Consider the following 22,618-nt stretch of genomic DNA (forward strand, 5'->3'; position numbering starts at 1 on the left):
TTACAACAGGATATAAAATACATTTAAAACCAGAGTAAAACCACATCATCACCACAAGTCATATGATACAATACAACGCAGTTCTTGAGATAGAAGTCCATACCATTCTCTTTGTTCTCTTTGGAGCCCAAGAGTCAATAGATCAACTATTGGGTATTACATTTTCAGTGGGAGAAGGTCCTTTTTTGCTTCTTTTTCACAGTATGTTTAACAGTGAGGTCTGGTACCATTTGTGTTTGTTCTACACAAGATTTTGACAATGTGGCCTTGATTGATTGATTATATTTATAGACCGCCCTCCCCGCAAGCGGGCTCAGGGCGGGTTACAGCAGTAGATAAATTGCAACACAGCAAGAGATGAATTATAACGTGGTATTAATTTTCTTGCCCTTTCCCCCTTCTTGTTGGTTAACATGCCGCCTTAAGAATTCTGACGAACTCCAGAGCTTGCTCAGTATATTGTGTTGTTTTGGTGAGCTTTTGGAATTTGCGGCAGAACCACGCTTCTATGTACACTTTTGGCTACTGATCCCAACCGAGAAAACTAAGCACTTCAAACAGGCTCAACTACTGTCAAACGAACACGTTAAAGGGAAACGCCTCCGGTTTCCAAGGCGCTTTTCCCCATCTAAAGCCGTCAAAGGCGGACCGGTCTTTTCATTGGTGGTCAGCGCTGCCAATCTGGAGCAGTCGTCCAACGGGAAAGGACGGGAGCGTCCTGTCTCGCGTGTTGTTCCGTCAGGGAAGCTGTTGGCTGGGTTCTAAGAGGCGGTTGGCGGCAGTTGGGCTGGCGGTTTAGCGGCGAAGGGGTCGGGGGGGCGACACGAGCCGGAGAGAGAAGCCGAAGCCCGGCGCGTTGGGCTGAGAGCGAAGCGACTGCGGCCCTCCGGAGACAAGCGCCGGGGAGGCGCTGGAGTTTCGCCCGCAGATGGAGGCGAGCCTGACCTGCGCCGTGTGCCTGTCGCTGTTCGAGGACCCGGTCACGCTCCCGCGTTGCTCCCACAACTTCTGCCGTACCTGCGTGGCGGCCTGCCTCGGCCAGGAGCAGCCCGGGCCCGCGGAGGCCGAGCGCGACTCAGCCCCCGGCGACCTCTCCGTGGCCTGCCCGCTCTGTCGGAAGGTGTGCGTGCTGGCCGGGCGCAACGGCGTCGCCGCCCTGCCGGTCAACACCACCTTGGCCGAGGTGGTGAAGCTCTTCAAGGGCGGCGGGGACGCCTGGGCGCCGGGGGAGGCCGCGGTGCCTCAGCTGACCCCGCGCGATGCCCCTTGCGGGAAGCACCCCGGCAGGCCCTTGCAGCTCTTCTGCCGGGTGTGTTGCCGGCCGGCCTGCGGGCAGTGCGTGACCGAGGAGCACCGCGGCGTCTTCCACTCCGTCAACCTCATCGGCTCCCTTTACCAGGAGGAGAAAGTGAGTCCCTCCTGCGGGGCCTTCGGGAGGATTGCCTCGTCCTCGCTCGTCGTTGGGTTTTGTAACTCCGGCAGCGGGGGTTTCCGTGCAGACAGTGAATCATAACAACTGTGCTTATATACGGCTCTTCGGGACAGATTACTGCCCCACTTAGCGCTGTGAACAAAGTCATTGTTTGTCTCACTATATAATCCGCCTTGCGTCTCGGTGAGAAAAGCAGACTATAAATGACATAAATAAATATTATCCCCTCAGTACAGCTGGGGCTGAGGGGAGTGGCTTGCCCAAGGCTACCTGCAGAACTCATGGTAGTGGGATTCGAACCAGCACTCGCAACCCAACCCTTTTGTAGTAGGCAACAATAGTGCAAAATCTGGGGATGTGTAGATACAGTCCTTCTCTTCCCTTGGTCGTGCCCTGCAGGATCAGATCCGTGTCCCTGTAGCACAGCAGTGCAATCTGTTCATCCAATATATAACACAGAAGGGTGCTACGGAAGAGATATTTGACATGAAAAATCTCAACATTTTAATCTAGGGGATCCTGTAGTTTATCTAATGGTTACAGTTATTTTTAAAAGGCTGTTCAGAGAGTCAATACAATTCTAGAACATAACTTCTGTATTATAAAATTTATTCTCAGCCCCTCCAGAGACTTGCTCAAGGTGGCTCACAAGGTAAAGCAGTACAAAATAATTTAAAACTGCATAAAACAAGGTTCCAAAGCTTTAAAATGATATTCATAAAACAGTACTCTGGCTAAAAGCAGACCAACTTCTAAAAGGTGAAATTCCTCTGTTAAAAGCTTGGGTAAAAAATGTTTTGACTTGAGGCCTAAAAAAGAGTAAAGTAGGTGCCAAGAGGACTTTAAGGGAGGAGAGCGTTTCTGAGGCACAGAATCACCCCTGAAAAAGCTTTCATCCTTCAAAAAGGACAAAAAAGTATTATTTTGGAACTCAGTAAAGAGGAGAAAATGTGTTCTGCCACAGTATTGAGTCCTATGTCATGTCTGATTATCCATTTTTAAAATGCTGTTACCTGTGTATCTGGGGAATTGCATTATAAATAACACACACATGAGGCTTATGAATAAAGTCTGAATAAATTGTTGTAGTAGTGACATTGTTAAATAGTTGTGCTTTTCAGATAATTTAAACTTTTTTTAAAATAACTGTTTTACAGTTAAGCTTCTTCAACTGCCTGAAGGAAATAAGAAAATTACATGAACAGCTAGTAAAGGAAGTAGCAGATTGCCAAGACAATATGGAGGTAAGATGAAACTAAATTTTTATTGGAATGTGTTGAACACTTCTAGTGAATATAAATATTTGCTGTGTTTTTGTCTGCAGTCCTTGTATTATTGTATAAAGGAGACATTGATTTCCAATTCTACGTCTGAATCTTTCTCAGATTTCCAGTATACATATCATACAAAATCTTATCCCTGCACTGCCCTTCTTCCCTTTCATTGGTGTCAAGTAGGGGTGTGCAAGGAAAAAACTTTCGGCTTTCTTGTTTCGGGATTACCCGAAACAAGATTCTCTACCGTCATTAGCCGAAAGCCGAAACAAGAATCTCTTTCGGGATTCGGGATTCGGCATTATTTCGGCATTCTTTCGGGATTCTTTCGGGTTTTTTTGCTGGGAAAATGCCTCCGTCTTTCAGGACGCCTGGAGGAGGCATTTTCCCACCAAATAAGCCCAAAATTGGTGGGGACCTTCCTCTAACCCTTCTCTAACAACTACCCAAGTTTCAGACAGATTGGACTTTGGGGGGCCATGTTATGGCCCCCCAAAGCAGGTCCCCCCATCCTCCCCATAAGAAAGCAAAGGAGCAGCATATTGTTAGCATGCTGCTGCTGATCTCTCTTCATTATTTCCTATGGGGAAAAAATGAAGAGGCAGGCTTCCTTTGCCAGGGGTGGCATTTTGCATGCAAAATGCCCCCCAGCCCTCAGGGGCCCTTCTACCACCCCTCCTCCCACCCCCCACCAAGGCTCAGCCTGCTCCCACTTGGGGGGGCCATTTCATGGCCTCCCCAAGTAGGTGCTCTAATCTCTACCACTGACAGCTGGGGGAGGCTTGTGTTGCCAGGGGTGGCATTTTGCATGCAAAATGCCCCCCAACCCTCTGGGGCCCTTCTCCCACCCCTCCTCCCACCCCCCACCAAGGCTCAGCCTGCTCCCACTTGGGGGGGCCATTTCATGGCCTCCCCAAGTAGGTGCTCTAATCTCTACCACTGACAGCTGGGGGAGGCTTGTGTTGCCAGGGGTGGCATTTTGCATGCAAAATGCCCCCCAACCCTCTGGGGCCCTTCTCCCACCCCTCCTCCCACCCCCCACCAAGGCTCAGCCTGCTCCCACTTGGGGGGGCCATTTCATGGCCTCCCCAAGTAGGTGCTCTCAGCCCCTAAAGTCCACCCCTCACAGCCCCACACAAACCCAGTTCCCCCACCCCAGCTGCCACACACAGACCCAAATCCCCCCAGTAGCCCCTCACAGACCCAAATCCACCCCCACCTGCCCCACACCCACCATAACCCCAGGAACAGGCTGGCCTGCCCTCCCCTTTTGGGAACCCCTAAACTCTCTTTCCCAGGGCAGTTCTGCACAGACAAGGGGTGCCACAATGGTGGCAGTGCCAAATCGTCCCTGGGAAAGAGCACCTGCCCTGGCACACAGACAACCACCCCCCTGACCCCCCCACCACCCGCAGAGAAGGCTGGCCAGCCTGCCCCATTGTTCCCTATGCTGGGAACCAACCTCCCATCAAAGAAGGGAACACAGACACACAATCATTAAGTTTAAAAAACCTTTATTTTCTCATTTTCAAATTACAAGTGGTCAACAAATCACAACATATTACACTTATTGTCCCTCATAGCACAACACAACACAATTAACTACACATCAGAGAATCTTAAACACAATTTTTTTTTTGAAATGGACAAACAGTAAAGTTTTGAACATTACAACAGGTCACATAGTGAGCGGGCACAACAGGGCATGGAAACAGAAGATGATCATAATAACTACCAGCCTAATACAACTCTCCCTCCATAACATGACTTAATGGGGGGAACCACAGCAACAAAATCCCCCCCCAACCCTCTGGGGCCCTTCTCCCACCCTTCCTCCCATCCCCCCACCAAGGCTCAGCCTGCTCCCACTTGGGGGGGCCATTTCATGGCCTCCCCAAGTGGGTGCTCTGCTCTCATCTCTACCACCGACAGCTGGGAGAGGCTTGTCTTGCCAGGGGTGGCATTTTGCATGCCAAATGCCACCCTCACCCTCAGGTGCCCTTCTCCCACCCTTCCCCCCTACCCCCCACCACATGCATTCCTTGACAATCAAGAAATCTGGAGTTAAATATAATGTGCATGTAACTCCCTCAAAGACAGAAGCAATATGGAGGTAATGACCCATTTGATTTCCACAACCTCAGACACAATTAGGGATCCGTTTCCCCTTGGTGGGGGATCCCCCACTCTCACCTATCACCCCGAAGGGGGAAAGTCAGTGAATGAGCCTTCAAGGTACGCTCCAGGGGCTGCTGCCGTGATGTCACTGATGTCATCTGGCTGCCCTGAGAGTATGCCTGTGCTTTGCAGTGGGCTGATTTGGGCCCTACAGGCCAAAGCAGGATCCCTTGTGGCCCAAATCTGCCTGCTGTGAATTGTGCGTGCTCCCCAGCCTTGTGTGATGATCACATCACCTCCTAGAACAAACATCATCATGCCAGAGCATTGCCATTAAATGATCATGCGTGTGTGAACAGACCCTAAGTATCCTGTAGGCTTCAGTGATGGTATAGTAATGTTTTCACTCACATTATAGAGAGAGAGAGAGACAGAGAAGGGGGGGAGGCACTGAAGCTAGATTATTTCTTCTATTTTACTGTCCCCTTCCAAAGCCAGGGTGGCATTGGCACAATGCCCCCCTCCCCCCGGCCAGAGCCTTAGTACCAGTATGCATTGACAGGCCCATGCATCATAGTCCTTTTTGAGACCCAGCCAAGTTGTGCCTTTTGGAGAAAAATGTTCAAGTTGCTGGTGGGGGTATGAACAGTTTTTAGATATCCACTGTAGTGCAATGGCTAGAGAGTTGGTCTAGAATCTGGCAGACTCTGATTCTGTGCCTTGTAGGCTTGATGGATGTTCTTGGCTCAGCCTAAGTAAACAATTGTGTTGTGTTTTCCAGAGGCAGTCTACGTGATTTTGGGGCCCTGGACAAATGTTCTGGACGGGGCCCCAGAACCAGTGCCGCCCCACCACTGGCTCCTTGCCAAGGCCAAGCAATTTGGTCACCTAGGCCCCAGATAGAGTGGGCAGGAGTGCGTTGTTTCCTTCCTCCCCCCCCTCCACCCCCTCCAACAACTAAGAAGGCCATCGGTGGAGTCACTCCAATGTGAGGCATGGAGCAGCTGTCTATTGTTAGCCTGGTTGTGATGAGGGTGAAACAAATCAAGGGAGAACAGCAATGTGTAAACCACTCTAGGTTCCCATGGGGGAGAAAACCGGGGCATAAGATAAACCTTTAATTTGGTGGGGAGGGGGTATATACATTTTATGTGTATGTGTCTGTATGTTTTATGCATTCAAATCACTTGTGGTGTACTTTAGAATTATATTGAGCTCCACAGTATCCCAAAAACCTTGTCCATGTATTGCAAACCGAAGTCAATCTACCACATCTAGGGTATTCTTCTTTTCCCTACTGCCTTCAATTTTTCTTAGCATTATTGTCTTTTCTAGTGAACCTTGTCTTCTCATGATGTGACATAAGCACTATCATCAATTGATATCTTCAAGGGAGAAAGCAGGCCTGATTTGGTCTGGATCCCACTTACATGTCTTTTTCGGAGTCCATGGTACATGTAAATTGAAACTTTCTTCCCACTTCACAGTGTGAATGCTTTTTCCTCCTATGAGCTTAGTCTAAATTTTACTGTACTGATACTGCTCATTTGGCCAAAAGGCCTGCCCTTGATCAATGCCACATTAAATACTTCATAATAAAAAAATGTTTTTAGAACCATTTAAAAGTGTCCTTAAGTGCCATACGCTGATTTAAAAAAACATAAGCTAAATGTTTGGGAACACAACCAGATATGTGAATGACTGAAATGCAGCCCAATCCCACTGCTACTTAAAATCCATTTTTGATGGAGGTCTGGATTGTCTTACATTGGTGTCATTGGGCTTGGAATCAGGAACCTGGAAGCGTTCCATGGGGGCTACAACTTTCATGCCAAGGCTAAGAGGGTGGGAACGGGATCTCTCTGGGGTGGCAAACTCTGGCCTTGGAAGTTACTGGCAATTTGGGGGTGGGACTTGTGGAAAGGAAAATCTGAGTAGGGATCTCCCCCAGAATCCATGGTCCGCATTTGCCCTCTAAAGAGATTGCCCTTGGAAGCAGCCAGTTTCTCTGTAGGGAACTACTCTCTCTAACCTGAACTCAAGCCCAACCAGGAGTTTGGCAGCCCTAGGAAAATTTCAGAAAAAGATGGCAAAGGAGGGCCAGCAACTGATGGAGGCATGGAAGCCCACACCAGGACAGTAGCAGGGGCCTACTTGGGCACAAGGGACAACCAGTGCTCTCATCCCCCATAGTCCACTCCTTACAGCCCCACACAAACCCAGTTCCCCCACCCCAGCTGCCACACACAGACCCAAATCCTCCACTCAGCCCGTCTCAGAACCAAAACCACCCTCAGCTGCCCCACACCCAGTACCCCAGGAACAGGCTGGCCAGCCTGCCCCATTGTTCCCTATGCTGGGAACCAACCTCCCATCAAAGAAGGGAACACAGACACACAATCATTAAGTTTAAAAAACCTTTATTTTCTCATTTTCAAATTACAAGTGGTCAACAAATCACAACATATTACACTTATTGTCCCTCATAGCACAACACAACACAATTAACTACACATCAGAGAATCTTAAACACAATTTTTCTTTTGAAATGGACAAACAGTAAAGTTTTGAACATTACAGCAGGTTACATAGTGAGCGGGCACAACAGGGCATGGAAACAGAAGATGATCATAACTACCAGCCTAATACAACTCTCCCTCCATAACATGACTAAATGGGGGGGGAACCACTGCAACAGGGTCCAGCAGAACCTATGTCATTTCCTGTGGCTGTGCTTTCAGTTCAGACACACAAAGCTGAACTGGGCACTTCCAAGGCACTGGACAATGGTATTTCTGGAGCGGTTCTGCAGAGGTCTCCCCCCACCCCCACACCAGCCTCAGAATTTACCTGGGAACATCTGTGAGAGATCATCATTGGCCGGTGCCCATCCACCACTCTACCCGCATCCCCCAACCATGCAAACCCAACATTAACATCAAATTTTTTTTTTTTTAAACATGAACATTCAATCAACTTTTAAAAAACATAATCACAACATTTTTTTTTGGTTTTTTTTCCTTTTTTTTACATGAACGGAACATCAACTTTTAAAAAACATAATCACAACATTTTTTTTTGGTTTTTTTTCCTTTTTTTTACATGAACGGAACATCAACTTTTAAAAAACATAATCACAACATTTTTTTGGGTTTTTTTTTTTTATGAACATTCAATCAACTTTTAAAAAACATAATCACAACATTTTTTTTTGGTTTTTTTTCCTTTTTTTTACATGAACGGAACATCAACTTGCAAAAAACAGTACAACAATTCTTCTACAATTTTTTTTTACAAGGAGTTCATCTGATAAAAACACCTAAGCAATCCCTATCTAACCTGTTTCTCCCTCCAGTAGCAATGTGAACCCGGACTCGCTCACAGTAACACCAGTCCTGCAGTCCAGCGATGTTCAGGCGGTCTTGCAGCTGGTCCTCCTCTCCTCCACGATGCTGTCAAGAAAATTGGAAATGTTAGCAGAGTCAACACCACACGCCGCACACGCAACCCCAAAATTCAAGGCCCCGTTGCACAAGCCAAGTCAGCCCCCCCCCCTTAAAGGCTAGGGCCAACCAGCAGCAAAACAAAACACATCCACCCAGCAGAGCTTCTGGCCTGTGCAGGCCAGAAGCTGGCACACTCATTTTTTAGTCCTGTGAAACAGCAGTTCATGCCCACCCCACACTCAAACTTGAAAAATGAAACATGAAAGAAAGCAGGCACTGCGATCAATGCTGGCCCCCCTAACCCCCAAACAATATCCTCTTGCCCAACCAGAAAATGCCCCCCCCCCCCCGGCCCAAGCCATAAAGACAGAGCCAAAGCATATGCTCGCAGGTAGGCACAGCAGCAGACATAAGCTCAAAAACCAAATTTAACAACAACCCTACCAGTCCACCAGTGCAGATGTCCAGCAATGTTGATCCTCCACGCAGAGATCTGCAGGCCGATGTCAACCAAGTGCAGTCCAGTCCAGAAGAGGTCCACCAACGATAAACAACCTGAATGTGAAGCAAAACAGTGAGTGCCAGGCCAGCAAACGGGAAGGGTTACCAAAGCCGGAGCAGCAGGCCTGTGTGTGGGCCGAAGGCTGGCACAGTTGATCAGGACGGAGCCTGTTGGGAATCCTTGCAAGCAGGGGACCAGACACAGAAACGCAAGCCACACCATTCCAGATTGTGGAGCACAACTGTGAGTGCCAGGCCAGCAACCAAAAAGGGTTACCTTGGCCAAAGCAGCATACCTGTGTGTGGCCCACAGGCTGGCACAGTTGATCAGGACGGAGCCTGTTGGGAATCCTTGCAAGCAGGGGACCAGACACAGAAACGCAAGCCACACCATTCCAGATTGTGGAGCACAACTGTGAGTGCCAGGCCAGCAACCAAAAAGGGTTACCTTGGCCAAAGCAGCATACCTGTGTGTGGCCCACAGGCTGGCACAGTTGATCAGGACGGAGCCTGTTGGGAATCCTTGCTAGCAGGGGACCAGACACAGAAAAGCAAGCCACACCATTCCAGATTGTGAAGCACAACTGTGAGAGCCAGCCAGAAGAAAGGCTTCTGGCCTGTGTAGGCCCGAAGCTGGCACACTCTGGTTTTAATCTTAAAACAGTGGATCAAGCTTAAAGAAGGCAAGCACAACAACCAATGCTGAACCCCCCCCCCACCATCAAAGATTGTCTGCCCAACCTGTCCCCCAGGCCATACCTGTGTGTGGCCCACAGGCTTGCACAGTTGATCAGGACGGAGCCTGTTGGGAATCCTTGCAAGCAGGGGACCAGACACAGAAAAGCAAGCCACACCATTCCAGATTGTGAAGCACAACTGTGAGAGCCAGCCAGAAGAAAGGCTTCTGGCCTGTGTAGGCCCGAAGCTGGCACACTCTGGTTTTAATCTTAAAACAGTGGATCAAGCTTAAAGAAGGCAAGCACAACAACCAATGCTGAACCCCCCCCCCCCACCATCAAACATTGTCTGCCCAACCTGTCCCCCAGGCCATACCTGTGTGTGGCCCACAGGCTGGCACAGTTGATCAGGACGGAGCCTGTTGGGAATCCTTGCAAGCAGGGGACCAGACACAGAAAAGCAAGCCACACCATTCCAGATTGTGAAGCACAACTGTGAGAGCCAGCCAGAAGAAAGGCTTCTGGCCTGTGTAGGCCCGAAGCTGGCACACTCTTGTTTTAATCTTAAAACAGTGGATCAAGCTTAAAGAAGGCAAGCACAACAACCAATGCTGAACCCCCCCCCCCCCCACCATCAAACATTGTCTGCCCAACCTGTCCCCCAGGCCATACCTGTGTGTGGCCCACAGGCTGGCACAGTTGATCAGGACGGAGCCTGTTGGGAATCCTTGCAAGCAGGGGACCAGACACAGAAAAGCAAGCCACACCATTCCAGATTGTGAAGCACAACTGTGAGAGCCAGCCAGAAGAAAGGCTTCTGGCCTGTGTAGGCCCGAAGCTGGCACACTCTTGTTTTAATCTTAAAACAGTGGATCAAGCTTAAAGAAGGCAAGCACAACAACCAATGCTGAACCCCCCCCCCCCCACCATCAAACATTGTCTGCCCAACCTGTCCCCCAGGCCATACCTGTGTGTGGCCCACAGGCTGGCACAGTTGATCAGGACGGAGCCTGTTGGGAATCCTTGCAAGCAGGGGACCAGACACAGAAAGGCAAGCCACACCATTCCAGATTGTGAAGCACAACTGTGAGAGCCAGCCAGAAGAAAGGCTTCTGGCCTGTGTAGGCCCAAAGCTGGCACACTCTTGTTTTAATCTTAAAACAGTGGATCAAGCTTAAAGAAGGCAAGCACAACAACCAATGCTGAAACCCCCCCCCCCCCCACCATCAAACATTGTCTGCCCAACCTGTCCCCCAGGCCATACCTGTGTGTGGCCCACAGGCTGGCACAGTTGATCAGGACGGAGCCTGTTGGGAATCCTTGCAAGCAGGGGACCAGACACAGAAAGGCAAGCCACACCATTCCAGATTGTGAAGCACAACTGTGAGAGCCAGCCAGAAGAAAGGCTTCTGGCCTGTGTAGGCCCAAAGCTGGCACACTCTTGTTTTAATCTTAAAACAGTGGATCAAGCTTAAAGAAGGCAAGCACAACAACCAATGCTGAACCCCCCCCCCCACCATCAAACATTGTCTGCCCAACCTGTCCCCCAGGCCATACCTGTGTGTGGCCCACAGGCTGGCACAGTTGATCAGGACGGAGCCTGTTGGGAATCCTTGCAAGCAGGGGACCAGACACAGAAAAGCAAGCCACACCATTCCAGATTGTGGAGCACAACTGTGAGAGCCAGCCAGAAGAAAGGCTTCTGGCCTGTGTAGGCCCAAAGCTGGCACACTCTTGTTTTAATCTTAAAACAGTGGATCAAGCTTTAAGAAGGCAAGCACAACAACCAATGCTGAAACCCCCACCCCACCATCAAACATTGTCTGCCCAACCTGTCCCCCAGGCCATGCCAAGAATAAACTGCAACACCTTTTTGCAGAGGCAGGCCACAGCAGCACATTGCCCAGCATCAAAAAAATTTAAAAAAATTTTAAAAAGGCCTACCAGGTGTCCTCTCAGGATGTCCAGCACAGTTGATCCTCCAGGCAGATGTCCTCCAGGCTCCAGGTGCAGTCTCTCTTCTTCTCCTCTCTCGGTCACAGCTCAGCAGCAGCAGCAACAGAAGTGTTCCAGACAGTCTTGCTCCAAATTTAAATCCCCTGCTGCAGCCTCAGCCAAAGATTTAAATCTATTGGCTGGCATGAGAATGCAGCAGTGGGATTGGTGACTCCTAAAGTCCCCAGTCCCCTGCCTTTCCCCACCCACACTCCAAGAGCCACCCTCCTCCTGCTCCCCCTCCCCTACCTGTTAGTTTTGGCGGGAATCTCTGCTGCTTTGCAAATGCAAAGTGCAATGCAATGCTTGCACCTTGCATTTGCAAGGCAAAGCAGGATTCCCTATCCTCCTTTGCAAGAGGGGTGGGGGGTGACAGAAGGAGTGAGTGATTCACTCCTTCTCCCCCCCTCCCCTCTTCTAAGAGCCTGCAGGAAGCCTTTGCTTCCAGCAGGATTTTGCTAGCCGCTTGCTAAGGCAAACGGCTAGCAAAATCAAAATGGCGATTCTCGAATGCCGAAAGAATGCCGAAAGAATCCCGAAACGTTTCGGGTTTTTCTTTCGGCAATCCCGAAACGTTTCGGCATTCCCCGAAACGTTTCGGGATTCTTGAAGAATGCCGAAACACTTTTGTTTCGGCATTCTTTCGGCATTCTGAATGCCGAAACGCACATCCCTAGTGTCAAGCATTGTTCCTCATTTCTTAAAAGTTTAAATATGAGCAAGGTTTTTGAAAATGTTATTCTGTACTTAATGAAGTGGTGTTTTGTCTTCATATTTTAGCCTAGCTAAATATCTATACTAGCATTTCCTTTACCATAAGTATGTACGCATGTGCGTGCACAAAGCTGCTTTAAAGCGATTCAGGCCCCTGGTCTATCAAGGTCAGCACTGGCTACTCTAACTGGCAGCAGCCCTTCAGAGTCTCAGGTCTTTCAGATCACCTGTTACCTGATCCTGGAGATGTGCTGGAAAATGACCGGGCAGCTGAAAAAGTGGGTTACTCTTTGCTTGTAAAAAGTAAAAACTTCAGTTGTTCAGACATGTTTGAATTTGAACTTTATCATATTAGAGCACAAGAAAAGACCATTTTCAGACAGAAGCAATATTTATTGGGTTAGTAGTTCTAGCTTATTTTTTTTTTGCTTCATTTAGCTTCATAAAACTTTTTTTTACTTACATGTCCTGTATTTGCATGTATAATTTTCAAAACATTACTGAAAATGTACTCCAAGAGTTGAAACACCAGAACAAACTGATGAGGATACTATTTCTTTTTTAATTTTGTGGTGTAAACTTTTAAGAGGTCTGAAGATAAATATTTACAAAGCTCAGGCTTACCTATTTCACTCAGCTAGCTTTAGACACAATCAACTTCCTAATTAATGTTAATTTCTGTAACCTGAAAAACATCAGCCACTGGCTGTAGAGAAATATGATTAAGCAACCATACCTTTTATTTTGTAGAGCTATAACTTACAGTGCAATCCTAAGGAGAGTTACTTTGGTCTACGCTCACTGAAATCAATAGACTTAGACTGGAGTAACTCTTAGGATTGCACTGTTAGTCTCATTGTGTGTGAAAGTTTGGACTACTGGATAGTCCAATAAATAATGCAGTCTCATTGATTCTTGGCTTTTCTTTTGGTAACTACTTTGCTCTTGCAGTTCAGCCTCCTGCATTTATTTTAAGTCAGTTGCAATGCAAGAGTCTTTTAAGTGGTAGCAGTAAAAAGATTTCCAGATCAATACAGATTTGCCATTTCTGCTTCTCACTTTGTTGATATCCGTATTTCCATCCAAGACTGGGAAACTTTGCAAAGAATCTGTTTAGTTGAAATGTAGGCTTGGTTTAGGTTGAATGGAGGACATAAAATATCAATAAAACATACATCATTGTTGTACTGTTGTGTACTTCCTAGGTAGATTTCTGCAGTACTCTACTGTCTTTTGTGCCCTGGGATTCTTTTTAGTGCCTCTAATCCTAAAATGTTTTTCCATGTCTATGCTTCACCATTTTTTCTTGAGTCCCATCAGACTCCCAATGTATGTGCATGTATCCTTTGCAGAAAATACTAGTGGGATCGAAATTTGTAAGTACTTGTCTATTAAATCTGATTACTCTCTTTAGACACAAGTGCATAATGAAGAGGAGATAATTAAAAGAGAATTTGAAAAAATCTGTAAGATACTGGAAGTGAAAAAGAAACAGTTTCTTGATGATCTTGCAAGCCGGAAAAAAAAGAGAGAAAAGGAATATGAAATCTGGAAGAAAGCGAGGAATGCTTACAGGAAAACAATTGAGAAGTATCTGAATGAGTGTGAAAAGATTGCAAATGAATGTGATCCCCAGCGTTTCTTAGAGGTGAGCAATTTAATGTTACGTATTTTTTAGGCTTAGAAGTACTTGAATAGGGGAAAAACATTTTAAACCCTGTTCTGAGTTATTAGCAATGTTTAAATTATTTTGTATCTTGCCCAGTTTCATCAGATCTCAGATGCTAAGCAGGGTCTGCCCTGGTTAGTACTTGGATGAGAGACTATCAGCGTTCATACAGAAGCAGGCAATAGCAAATCACTTCTGTTGGTCTCTTGTTTTGAAAACTTTGAGGGGTTGCCATACATCTGTTGTGATTTTATGGCCCTTTATACACACACATTATTTTTTATCATGTTTAAAGTTGGGATAATATTTTTCTCTTTCTATTTAATATTCTGGCTGTATTTGCAATTGTTTGTCAGGCCACTTGGTTCTCTTTATTCCTTCCCAGCGGTTGATGTCTAGTATGTTGATGTAGCTGTTGTGCTGCCAGAGTACTGTCAAAGACCCTCATTCTCCTCCTTTCTCCAGTTTTAGTCTCAGGGATGTCTGCTCAAAGAGTGATTCTGCAGTCTGCTTGATTCTTCTGCAGACCCATGAGAAATTGAATAAAAACTTCCAGGTTAATAGTTAGACCATTTAGCACAGAAGGGAAATAAGTGATTCCATCATGGTATTGTACTGCATGCTGTGGTGAAGATGCCAAGGACTATCCCAGTGTGATATTGAAGAGGCATCCTTACAAATTTAGGCTATGCATCCATCACTGTACAGCCATTTTCTTTGTCTCCTTCCCATTCCCCAAGATAATATCCATCATGGAATTAAGAGTACCAGACTTCTGTGCATCACTAGCTTGAAATGTAGAGGCAACTGTTTTACCAGGAGATCATATATGCATTGGAATGTGGTTCCTCCCTGACTTTGAAATAAATAATTTGAAGTGATAGGGCATATATAAACAAAATGATTCTAGCATGTTGCAGTTTGTGGGGGACAAGTTGTGTTTGAAAGAGGTTTGCTCTCCAAGTAATGAATCATCATATGGCAATCCAGTCATCCTCTTGAGAAAAACGGCAAGAAGATCAGAGATAAATGGACCAGGTGCCCTTCAAGGTGATATCCCATAAATTGCCCATGGAATAATCAGTGTGTCCTTTATGGCCTTGAAGGGGAAGTGTGTATGGCATTTGGTTCAACAAACATGGAAGCACAGTTCTTGAGACATTTACATCATCTAGCTGCTACCTGAATATTTTGAGGATGACACCCAACTTTTTCTGTTGATGGACGGCTGGCCAGACACGGCCCCAGACAATCTGGCCAGAGCTTTGGAGGCTGTGACGGCATGGTTGAAACAGAGCAGGCTGAAATTGAACCCAGTGAAGACGGAGGTCCTGCAGCTGGGACGGGGGCTGCCAGATGTTGGGATCCAGCTCCCTGCCCTGGATGGGACACCACTGGCAACTTTGCCAGTGGTAAAGAGTCTGGGTGTGCTCCTGGATGCCTCCCTATCGATGGAGGCCCAGGTCACGGCGGTTGCCAAGTCTGCATTTTTCCATCTTCGTCAGATCAGGCAACTTGCCCCCTACCTGACGCCCCAGGACCTAGCTACAGTGATCCATGCAACGGTCACCTCCAGGGTAGATTACTGTAACTCACTCTACGCTGGGCTACCCCTGGGCCTGATCCGGAAACTACAACTGGTCCAGAATGCGGCGGCACGGGTCCTGACTGGTATACCTTACCAGTCACACATCACACCTGTCCTGCGCCAGCTGCACTGTCTTCCGGTTGAATTCCGAATCAGGTTCAAAGTGTTGGTTCTTACCTTTAAAGCCCTGAGTGGGTTGGGACCGGCATATCTTCGGGACCGCCTCTCCCTGTACGTTCCCCGGAGATCACTCCGATCAGCGAATAAATATTTACTTGTGGTCCCCGGCCCTAAGGAAGCACGCCTCGCTTCAACCAGGGCCAGGGCCTTTTCAGTCCTGGCCCCAGCCTGGTGGAATGCTCTGTCAATGGAAACCTGGGCCCAGCGGGACATATTATCTTTCCGCCGGGCCTGTAAGACAGAGCTCTTCCGCCAGGCGTTTGGTGATTGAAGGGGGCGGTGCCATGTCGGCCTCCCACCTTTGGGGTGGGGAAGGTTCTCCCCACCACTGCACCTTGTTAATTTGTTTTATTATTTGTATATTGATTTTAGTTTTTGTTTTTATCGATTTTAACTGTTCACCACCCAGAGCCCCTGGGGATGGGCGGTATATAAATTGAAAAAATAAATAAACTCGTTTATGTTACTACCTTATTGAGTAATAGTCCATAAAATGGAGAAGTAGGTAAATGTGATGGCATTTAATGTCCCAATTGAAGTTGGCATCATGCAAACTTTTAAAATAATGAATAGATTCCATAGATTTAATGTAGAACTAAGCTCGTGCTATCCTGCTTTCATCTTTAAGCCATACTTTGTTCTCAAGATACTATACTGGGACCACCCACTATACTGGGACCCACAAATTGTGGTTGGAATTAGAAGCTAAGCAGTTGTTTTTTTCTAGTGGCCAGTTGTGAAGTCCAGTCCATAATACTGCAGCAGTGTAAAATGAACTTGGATTTTAATTTGATGAACACGTGGAATTGACAGTTATTTCCTTTTCAAATAGAGTACTGACTATATGTTTTCCTTCTCAAAGCTGTAATCCTTCCTTGCTCTTGTGAGCCAGCCTGCAAAAATATCAGTGTACGTTATTAAGCTTTGACACAAGAAGTGTTTTCATTAACAAGATGAGAAGCCAAGAATTTGGTAGATAAACGTCTAGGAAATCCCCTCTCCAAATACAATAACGAACGAATTGTGGCCATATTCATTTCCTGATGAGTCCAGTGCATTGACAAAATTGCCCTGTAGCACTTACTTTCGGAAATAGGTGACCAGGAAGCTGGCCACATATTTGAGAAATTCAGAATGTGGAAACTGTGTGTTGGGAAACAGTTGAGAACAATGGGTACACGTGGTTCACACTATTCATCTCTGATCCTATTTTCCTATCTGATCCAAGATACTTTGTTCGGGGCTCTGTTACCTCTACACCTAACGTTTATGGAGGGTATTTAATTGTGTTTAGAAGATGCTTTTTTCTGCCAAGCCTAATGAATCTTCACCGTTGACTCTTCTGGTTCAAAGGGTTTGAGGCCTACAAAAGCTTTATGCAGTCCTGGCATGGGTATGGAGATGCACACGTAGGCCTGCCCTAATTCTTTCCCCTTTTCTGTCAGAGTATTGTAAAAGTTAGTGCTGAAATAGGTTAAGTCTTCTTCACCTCAAATAATGGAATACCCTTAATATTCCATGGCTTCTAGAGAGCAATAAGCATGTTCAGATACTCATGCCAATTTTTTATTTGCTTTTTGTTCTTAATTTTATCAACTGTTGTTTTTACAAGAAAGGGGTAGAATACCCTACCATAAATATGGATGGCCTCATTTCATTGCCTTACTAATAGGCAAAGGACCTGTTACATGGAAGAAGCATTCTGGTGGAAAATATATTGATTTCTATTTTGTTTAACTTGTAGGTTGCATGCAACTTGAATCATAGGTAAGCTTGTTGTATCCCTAACGTTCATGTAACTTGTTAACATGACCATTTGATAACATAACTATCAATTGTTGAAACTGACAGCCAGGGGGTTTTTTTCTGGGAAAAGAGGTGGCGGAACTCTCAAGAGAGAAATGAGGAAGAAACTCACGGGATTCTTTGAAATGTTAATTTTCACGCACTATTGCCGAGTATTTTCAAGAGGTGCCGGAATTCCGTTCCACCGCATTTCCGCCGAAAAAAAGCCCTGCTGACAGCCATGGAAAAGTATTTCATGCTTTAATTGTAAAGAATTGACACAACAGTGTTTTAATGGATCATACTGTATGCAGGGCAAATTTGGTACTTTTAAAAAATATGTACAACTTATGCTGCTGTAATCTAAACTAATATTGTCCTTTCACAAACTTTTATGCTTTCCATATATTGAGACAGATAAAACTGAATCAAATTTAATTGATATTTTATTTTTTTTACTATAAACACATGAACTCTTTAGATTAAGCCTTTTATCCAAAAGACCTGTGCACAGGTGGGGAAAATTGCACATTGGTTTTTGATATTGCTGATAAGACAGTTTTGTTTAAAGAATACAGCCATCTCATTTTGAAGAGATATTTTGATTTTGTGAGTTATAAAAGTATAGGCATGCGCTTTCCTTAGATCTAAATGTCTTTTAGAAAATGGCTTATAAATAATTCGCAAATTGTGTTTGTTTTATTGGAATTGTAATCAGATCATGTGCATATTCACTCAGAAATAGTACAACATCACATTGATCTTATTGGTACTTCCAAGCATGTTTAGAATTGCAGTCTTTGAATATTTTTCTCATTGAAGAGAAGGCTGATAATTTAAGTACATTGGCTGCAATCTTCTATACAATTGGGAGTGAACCCCACTGAAATATGTGAGACTTTTTCTGACTAAACATAGATAGGATTGGGCTGTAAGTTTGGCATATGCATATGTTTAATCATAGTTTGTTTAAAAATGTAGATGAAACCCTCTACCATGGATTTAGTGATTAGTCTGGGAAAAATCACTCATCATTATTCCTTAGTATAATGGAATGGGATTCTTAATTGGTTGTGTTCCTCCAGGTCTTTGGGCTGTTCTCTGGCTGCATATTTAGGGGTTGATGTTAATATCTCTGAATTTGTATTAATTTGGTCCAAATTAGACATGACGTTGAGAGTTCTAGTTTTTTCTTGAAATAGGCAAATCCAGGCCAAATTTGGAGCTGGAATGAAGAATAAGGGGAGGGGGAGGGGCTTTAAGTCCCAGAGCAAATTGCAGCCCTGTGACCTACTTCAGGTCAGAAAAACAGTGCTGGAAAAAGACTTAGTCCATGTATACACACACACACTTCCCTCATTCTGTGGCTTGAGCTAAATTGGGACAGCATGTGCCTTCTTTAAAAAGAAAAACCACTAGAAACTCCATTCATAGCACAGTCAAGTATGGTGTGAACGAGACTGCTCTTACATAGCCACATTGAGAAGGTCTCTGGAGAGGCTGCATATACATTTTCTAAATACAATACATAGATCAGCCCTGGTGTGATGAAATGTGGCAGATAGTTGTGACTCCATCTGTGAGCCTCCCATTGATCCTGAGGATCTAATAAAAACAACATACAATCCTGAAGTCTGCTCATCTTGGAAAAAATAATGTTCTCCATCACCATGAACTTCAGATTAAAATCCCACTGAATCTAGGTGCAGATACAATTTTAAGTATTATATTTTAATATACATTTTAATACAGTATCATTAAAAACAGTGCTTGGGGATAGGTTTTTCCATGAGTACTGTGGCTGGGTATGAAGCAAAGGTGCCTCATTGCTTTTTCCCTCTGGGCTTATGCTTCATGAAAGCTTGCAAATTTTTATAACTTTTAACTTGCTAATAAAGAATTGCTGAACCATCAAATAGTTCCTATTGGAGGGGGGCAAGGTGAATACTGTTACTGTAATGGTAGTTTCGCTAGACCTTTAACTTTCTATACAGGATGAAGACCCAGATCGACCTGATGCAATTCTCTTCCCACTATGAAAATTTACCAGGATACAAAGAAATGTGTATGGATGCCACACCTATAGTTAGTAGCATCTCTGCCTTGCACCTCACTCCTGTTAATATTGATGCTTTTAAAGGTAAGTTACTGGAACTACAGTCAAACATGACCCTTAAAATTTCTTTACAATAAAATGTTTTACCTTTTGAAATTTTCAGTACGATTTTTTCATAAATTAAAAATGTTCTCGATGTAATTGTGAATTCTTAAAATGAATGTGGGTGACTTTCATTTACTGCTATAAGTCTGGATTGACCCACTGATTTGTTTTAGGTAAGATTTGATTGAAGGTGACTACTTGGTGTTCTCTATAAAAATCACATTTGGCTTTCCACATAACTCTCTGGGTTTTTATTTTTCTTTGTTTCCTTAAAGCAGACGTTCCTTGTCTTGAGTTTGGGAACACTGAAGAAAACTCAGAACAGGAGAAAATACAGAATACCTTCAATGTAAGCTGCTTCATTTAACAAATGCTAAAACAAGTTTATTTTGTTTAGATAAGTCCATCTACTGAACCTGACTTTTTTTTTAAGCCTGTGGCAGAAATTGATGTATTGCACGATGGGAAGATGATCTATACTCGACTTATGTCTATATCAGACATGCCCGAATTTGGAAGAATGAGCCATGAGGTAGTTATACATACTGTGTTCCTGTAACTTGATAGTTTAGATTAATTTGCAGCTGAGATCTTTTCAAATCTACCCATTCAAAATTATCTTTGTACTCCAATACTTATCTATGGTAAGAATGTTTCTGAAACAATGTGTCTTATGAAGTGTATGGCAAAAGATGGTTTCCAGGAGCTGCACATGCTTCTCCTCGTCTCCTGACACCTATCTTGGCACAGATGCCATGCTAACATGTAGACACAGGACCCAGAAGGTCCCCATTGCCGCCATCTTGCCTGATGTAAGTTGGTAGCTTGTGGTAGACTGGATTATGCTTTAAAATTTTACATAGTAAATTCTAGATAAATATGCAGCATGTTTATTCAGGTTAGCATCTACAGCCAGTGGCTTTTAAATACTAAATTTAGTATCCTCTTTAATTCTAGGAAGTACGTTATAATTATTATATAGCCCATCAAGTGCATTCATGTAACTTGGAGAGACAAACACCTGCCTCACCTTTAAATGGAAGCTGCACATTTCCAGAATCTTCCTGTTCAAGCATCAGAGCTCCAGAAGCTCCCCTTTTTGCCTTTAATGCTAAAGCAAGTAATCTTAAACTAAAACCACAAGTGCCGCAAAGACAACGTGTCAATGAAACCAGTTTTTCAAAGTCACGTGGTTATATTTTCAGCACTCCAGCTGTGAAGTTGAATTTCTCCAGCTTGAACAATAGTTTAAATGTATTTAACGTGCAAGGATCTCAGAAAGACAGCCAGAAAACTGCTCTCTCAGAAAAAACTGATCCCTTGTTTACAAAAGTACAAGTTCCTCAAGCGCATGCAGCAGCGCTTTCCTTTGGACCACAAACCTCACTTACTGTATCACCACATTTATATCAAGTGGCAATGCCTTCTGCAGCTGTTTTGAATCAGCACCTATCAGGTGCAGTTACAGAGTGTTCAGCTCCAACTGTTTTTTCCAGTTCAAGTGGAAAGGAGCCAAACTCCCCTCTCAAAAATGAGAAATCTTCCACTTTTTTGCTAGGAAAACTTGAAAGCCAAAGTGGCAACATATACAACATAAACTCTCCAACTTCAATCATAGTTTCCTCTAGTACCACCACCGTTCCTTTGCCCGAGTCATCAAATGGTAGAAAACCCTCTTCCTCAACTTTTCCTACCACTTCTGAAAATGTGTTCAGCCAGCCAAACAAACAGCATAGCTCACATTCTCTCCCAGTTCAAAACAAAACCCAAGAAAATGAAATGCGCTGTGAGAGCAAGGAGCATCGTCTTGAGAATTACTCTGGTAAGAAATTACCTGGTAACGTCAGTTTCCCCAATAGTTTGCCATACAAAACTTCTGGCTGTGTTCCTTGGGAAGATTGTGGTTCAGGAAAGCAGCCTGCACATGGTAAGGTCTCTTTAAGTTTCTTTTGGGAGACCAATGCTATGCCTGTGTTTTCTTTGCCAGGTTGTGTCAAAAATAATCGTGACACTCAGACCTCTTCTCATAAAACCAAAAATCCAATCGACAAATTAAGAAAGAAATCAAATGACCTAAAAAAATCAACTGTAGAAAAATCTATACCCTCCAGCAATACTAAACAAATTAGAATTCTAACGCGAAGCTCTTCCTTTTGCTTTATGGAAAAGGTGAAGTCTGAAAGTATCCTTGTTCCTCAGGAAAATGTTACTCATAATAGTGCTGCAAACAAAACTTCATTTGCAGATGATTCCACAGAACAAAACAATCAGTTCGAAAATCCTCCAAGGAATGAAAAGCTTAAGGAAGATGATGCATTAAAGAATGAGACAAGTTACAAAAATACAGAGCCTGATGGAGAAAATCTAAGTCAAGCATATAAATGACTCACATTCCATCCAAATATTTTTGTGTTGCTGAAGACAAAATGCTTTCCAGATTAAAATTTGGCCCATAGCTACAGAATAAACCTAGCTAACTGAATATTATAAATGTTGAAATTACTAATTTTTCCCTGGAAGTAATATCAAATTTGCTCCCTACCCTAAAATATTTTTAGTAGTATCTGGTAAAACGCGAGTAAAAGCTGTTTCTTCTATGTACTTCTCAAACAGTTACGCTGCTTTTTCATTAGGAATAATGTTTGTATTCCAGCAAACTGGTGTACCCACCCCTTGAAGTGTAGGACTCAATTCTGCATGAACTATACGGCTCGTGGTTTGCACACCTATCAATAGAAAAACCCTTCTTTCTTGCATCTTAAATAAATACTAATACTTGTTTTATATCCAGAATTTTCTCAGTGATGGCCAGCCTGTAAAACTCTCACTGAGTTTGGGTATGTATGTTAGAGAGCTGTTCTCCAAGCTTCTGAATTATAGTCCTAACTATAAGCAGGAATGGCACAGCCTATACCCCAAGAACAGGAGCTCAGCGAACCTGGGAGATGCAGTGCTGTAATAAACTGCTTTACAATTATCACTGTGCCTCATGCCAATGTATTTTGTGAATCTGAACAGCCTGTGGCAGCAATATTCTTTATTTCCTTAAATAAATTCTAAGACTGTGTGAATTGTGTG

At 44.6% G+C, this 22,618-nt stretch overlaps 1 protein-coding gene across 2 annotated transcripts; it reads left to right on the forward strand.

Annotated features, from left to right (window-relative positions):
• The first annotated feature begins 750 nt into the window (after positions 1-750).
• On the forward strand, positions 751-22,607 carry LOC129337136 (uncharacterized). 2 transcript variants are annotated; one of them, XM_054990650.1, is made up of 8 exons: positions 751-1,408; positions 2,590-2,676; positions 13,572-13,805; positions 17,339-17,361; positions 19,374-19,519; positions 19,816-19,889; positions 19,974-20,072; positions 20,498-22,607. In XM_054990650.1, exons 1-8 carry the CDS (start codon positions 929-931, stop codon positions 21,923-21,925), a joined length of 2,571 nt encoding a protein of 856 aa, XP_054846625.1. In that variant the 5' UTR covers positions 751-928; the 3' UTR covers positions 21,926-22,607. The 2 variants fall into 2 exon arrangements, with proteins under 2 accessions (XP_054846625.1, XP_054846626.1); XM_054990651.1 differs by having other exon boundaries at positions 19,819-19,889.
• Positions 22,608-22,618: the final 11 nt, after the last annotated feature.

This window comes from Eublepharis macularius, chromosome 10 (assembly GCF_028583425.1).
Source record: "Eublepharis macularius isolate TG4126 chromosome 10, MPM_Emac_v1.0, whole genome shotgun sequence".
NCBI lineage: Eukaryota > Metazoa > Chordata > Lepidosauria > Squamata > Eublepharidae > Eublepharis > Eublepharis macularius.

What these genes read in the sequence shown, in the direction of transcription:
- LOC129337136 (XM_054990650.1), top strand. Translation starts at nt 929, where the DNA reads ATGGAGGCGAGCCTGACCTGCGCCGTGTGCCTGTCGCTGTTCGAGGAC. An exon ending in CCCTTTACCAGGAGGAGAAA is followed by an intron (nt 1,409 to 2,589) that starts GTGAGTCCCTCC and finishes ACTGTTTTACAG; the next exon opens with TTAAGCTTCTTCAACTGCCT. An exon ending in ATCCCCAGCGTTTCTTAGAG is followed by an intron (nt 13,806 to 17,338) that starts GTGAGCAATTTA and finishes TTTAACTTGTAG; the next exon opens with GTTGCATGCAACTTGAATCA.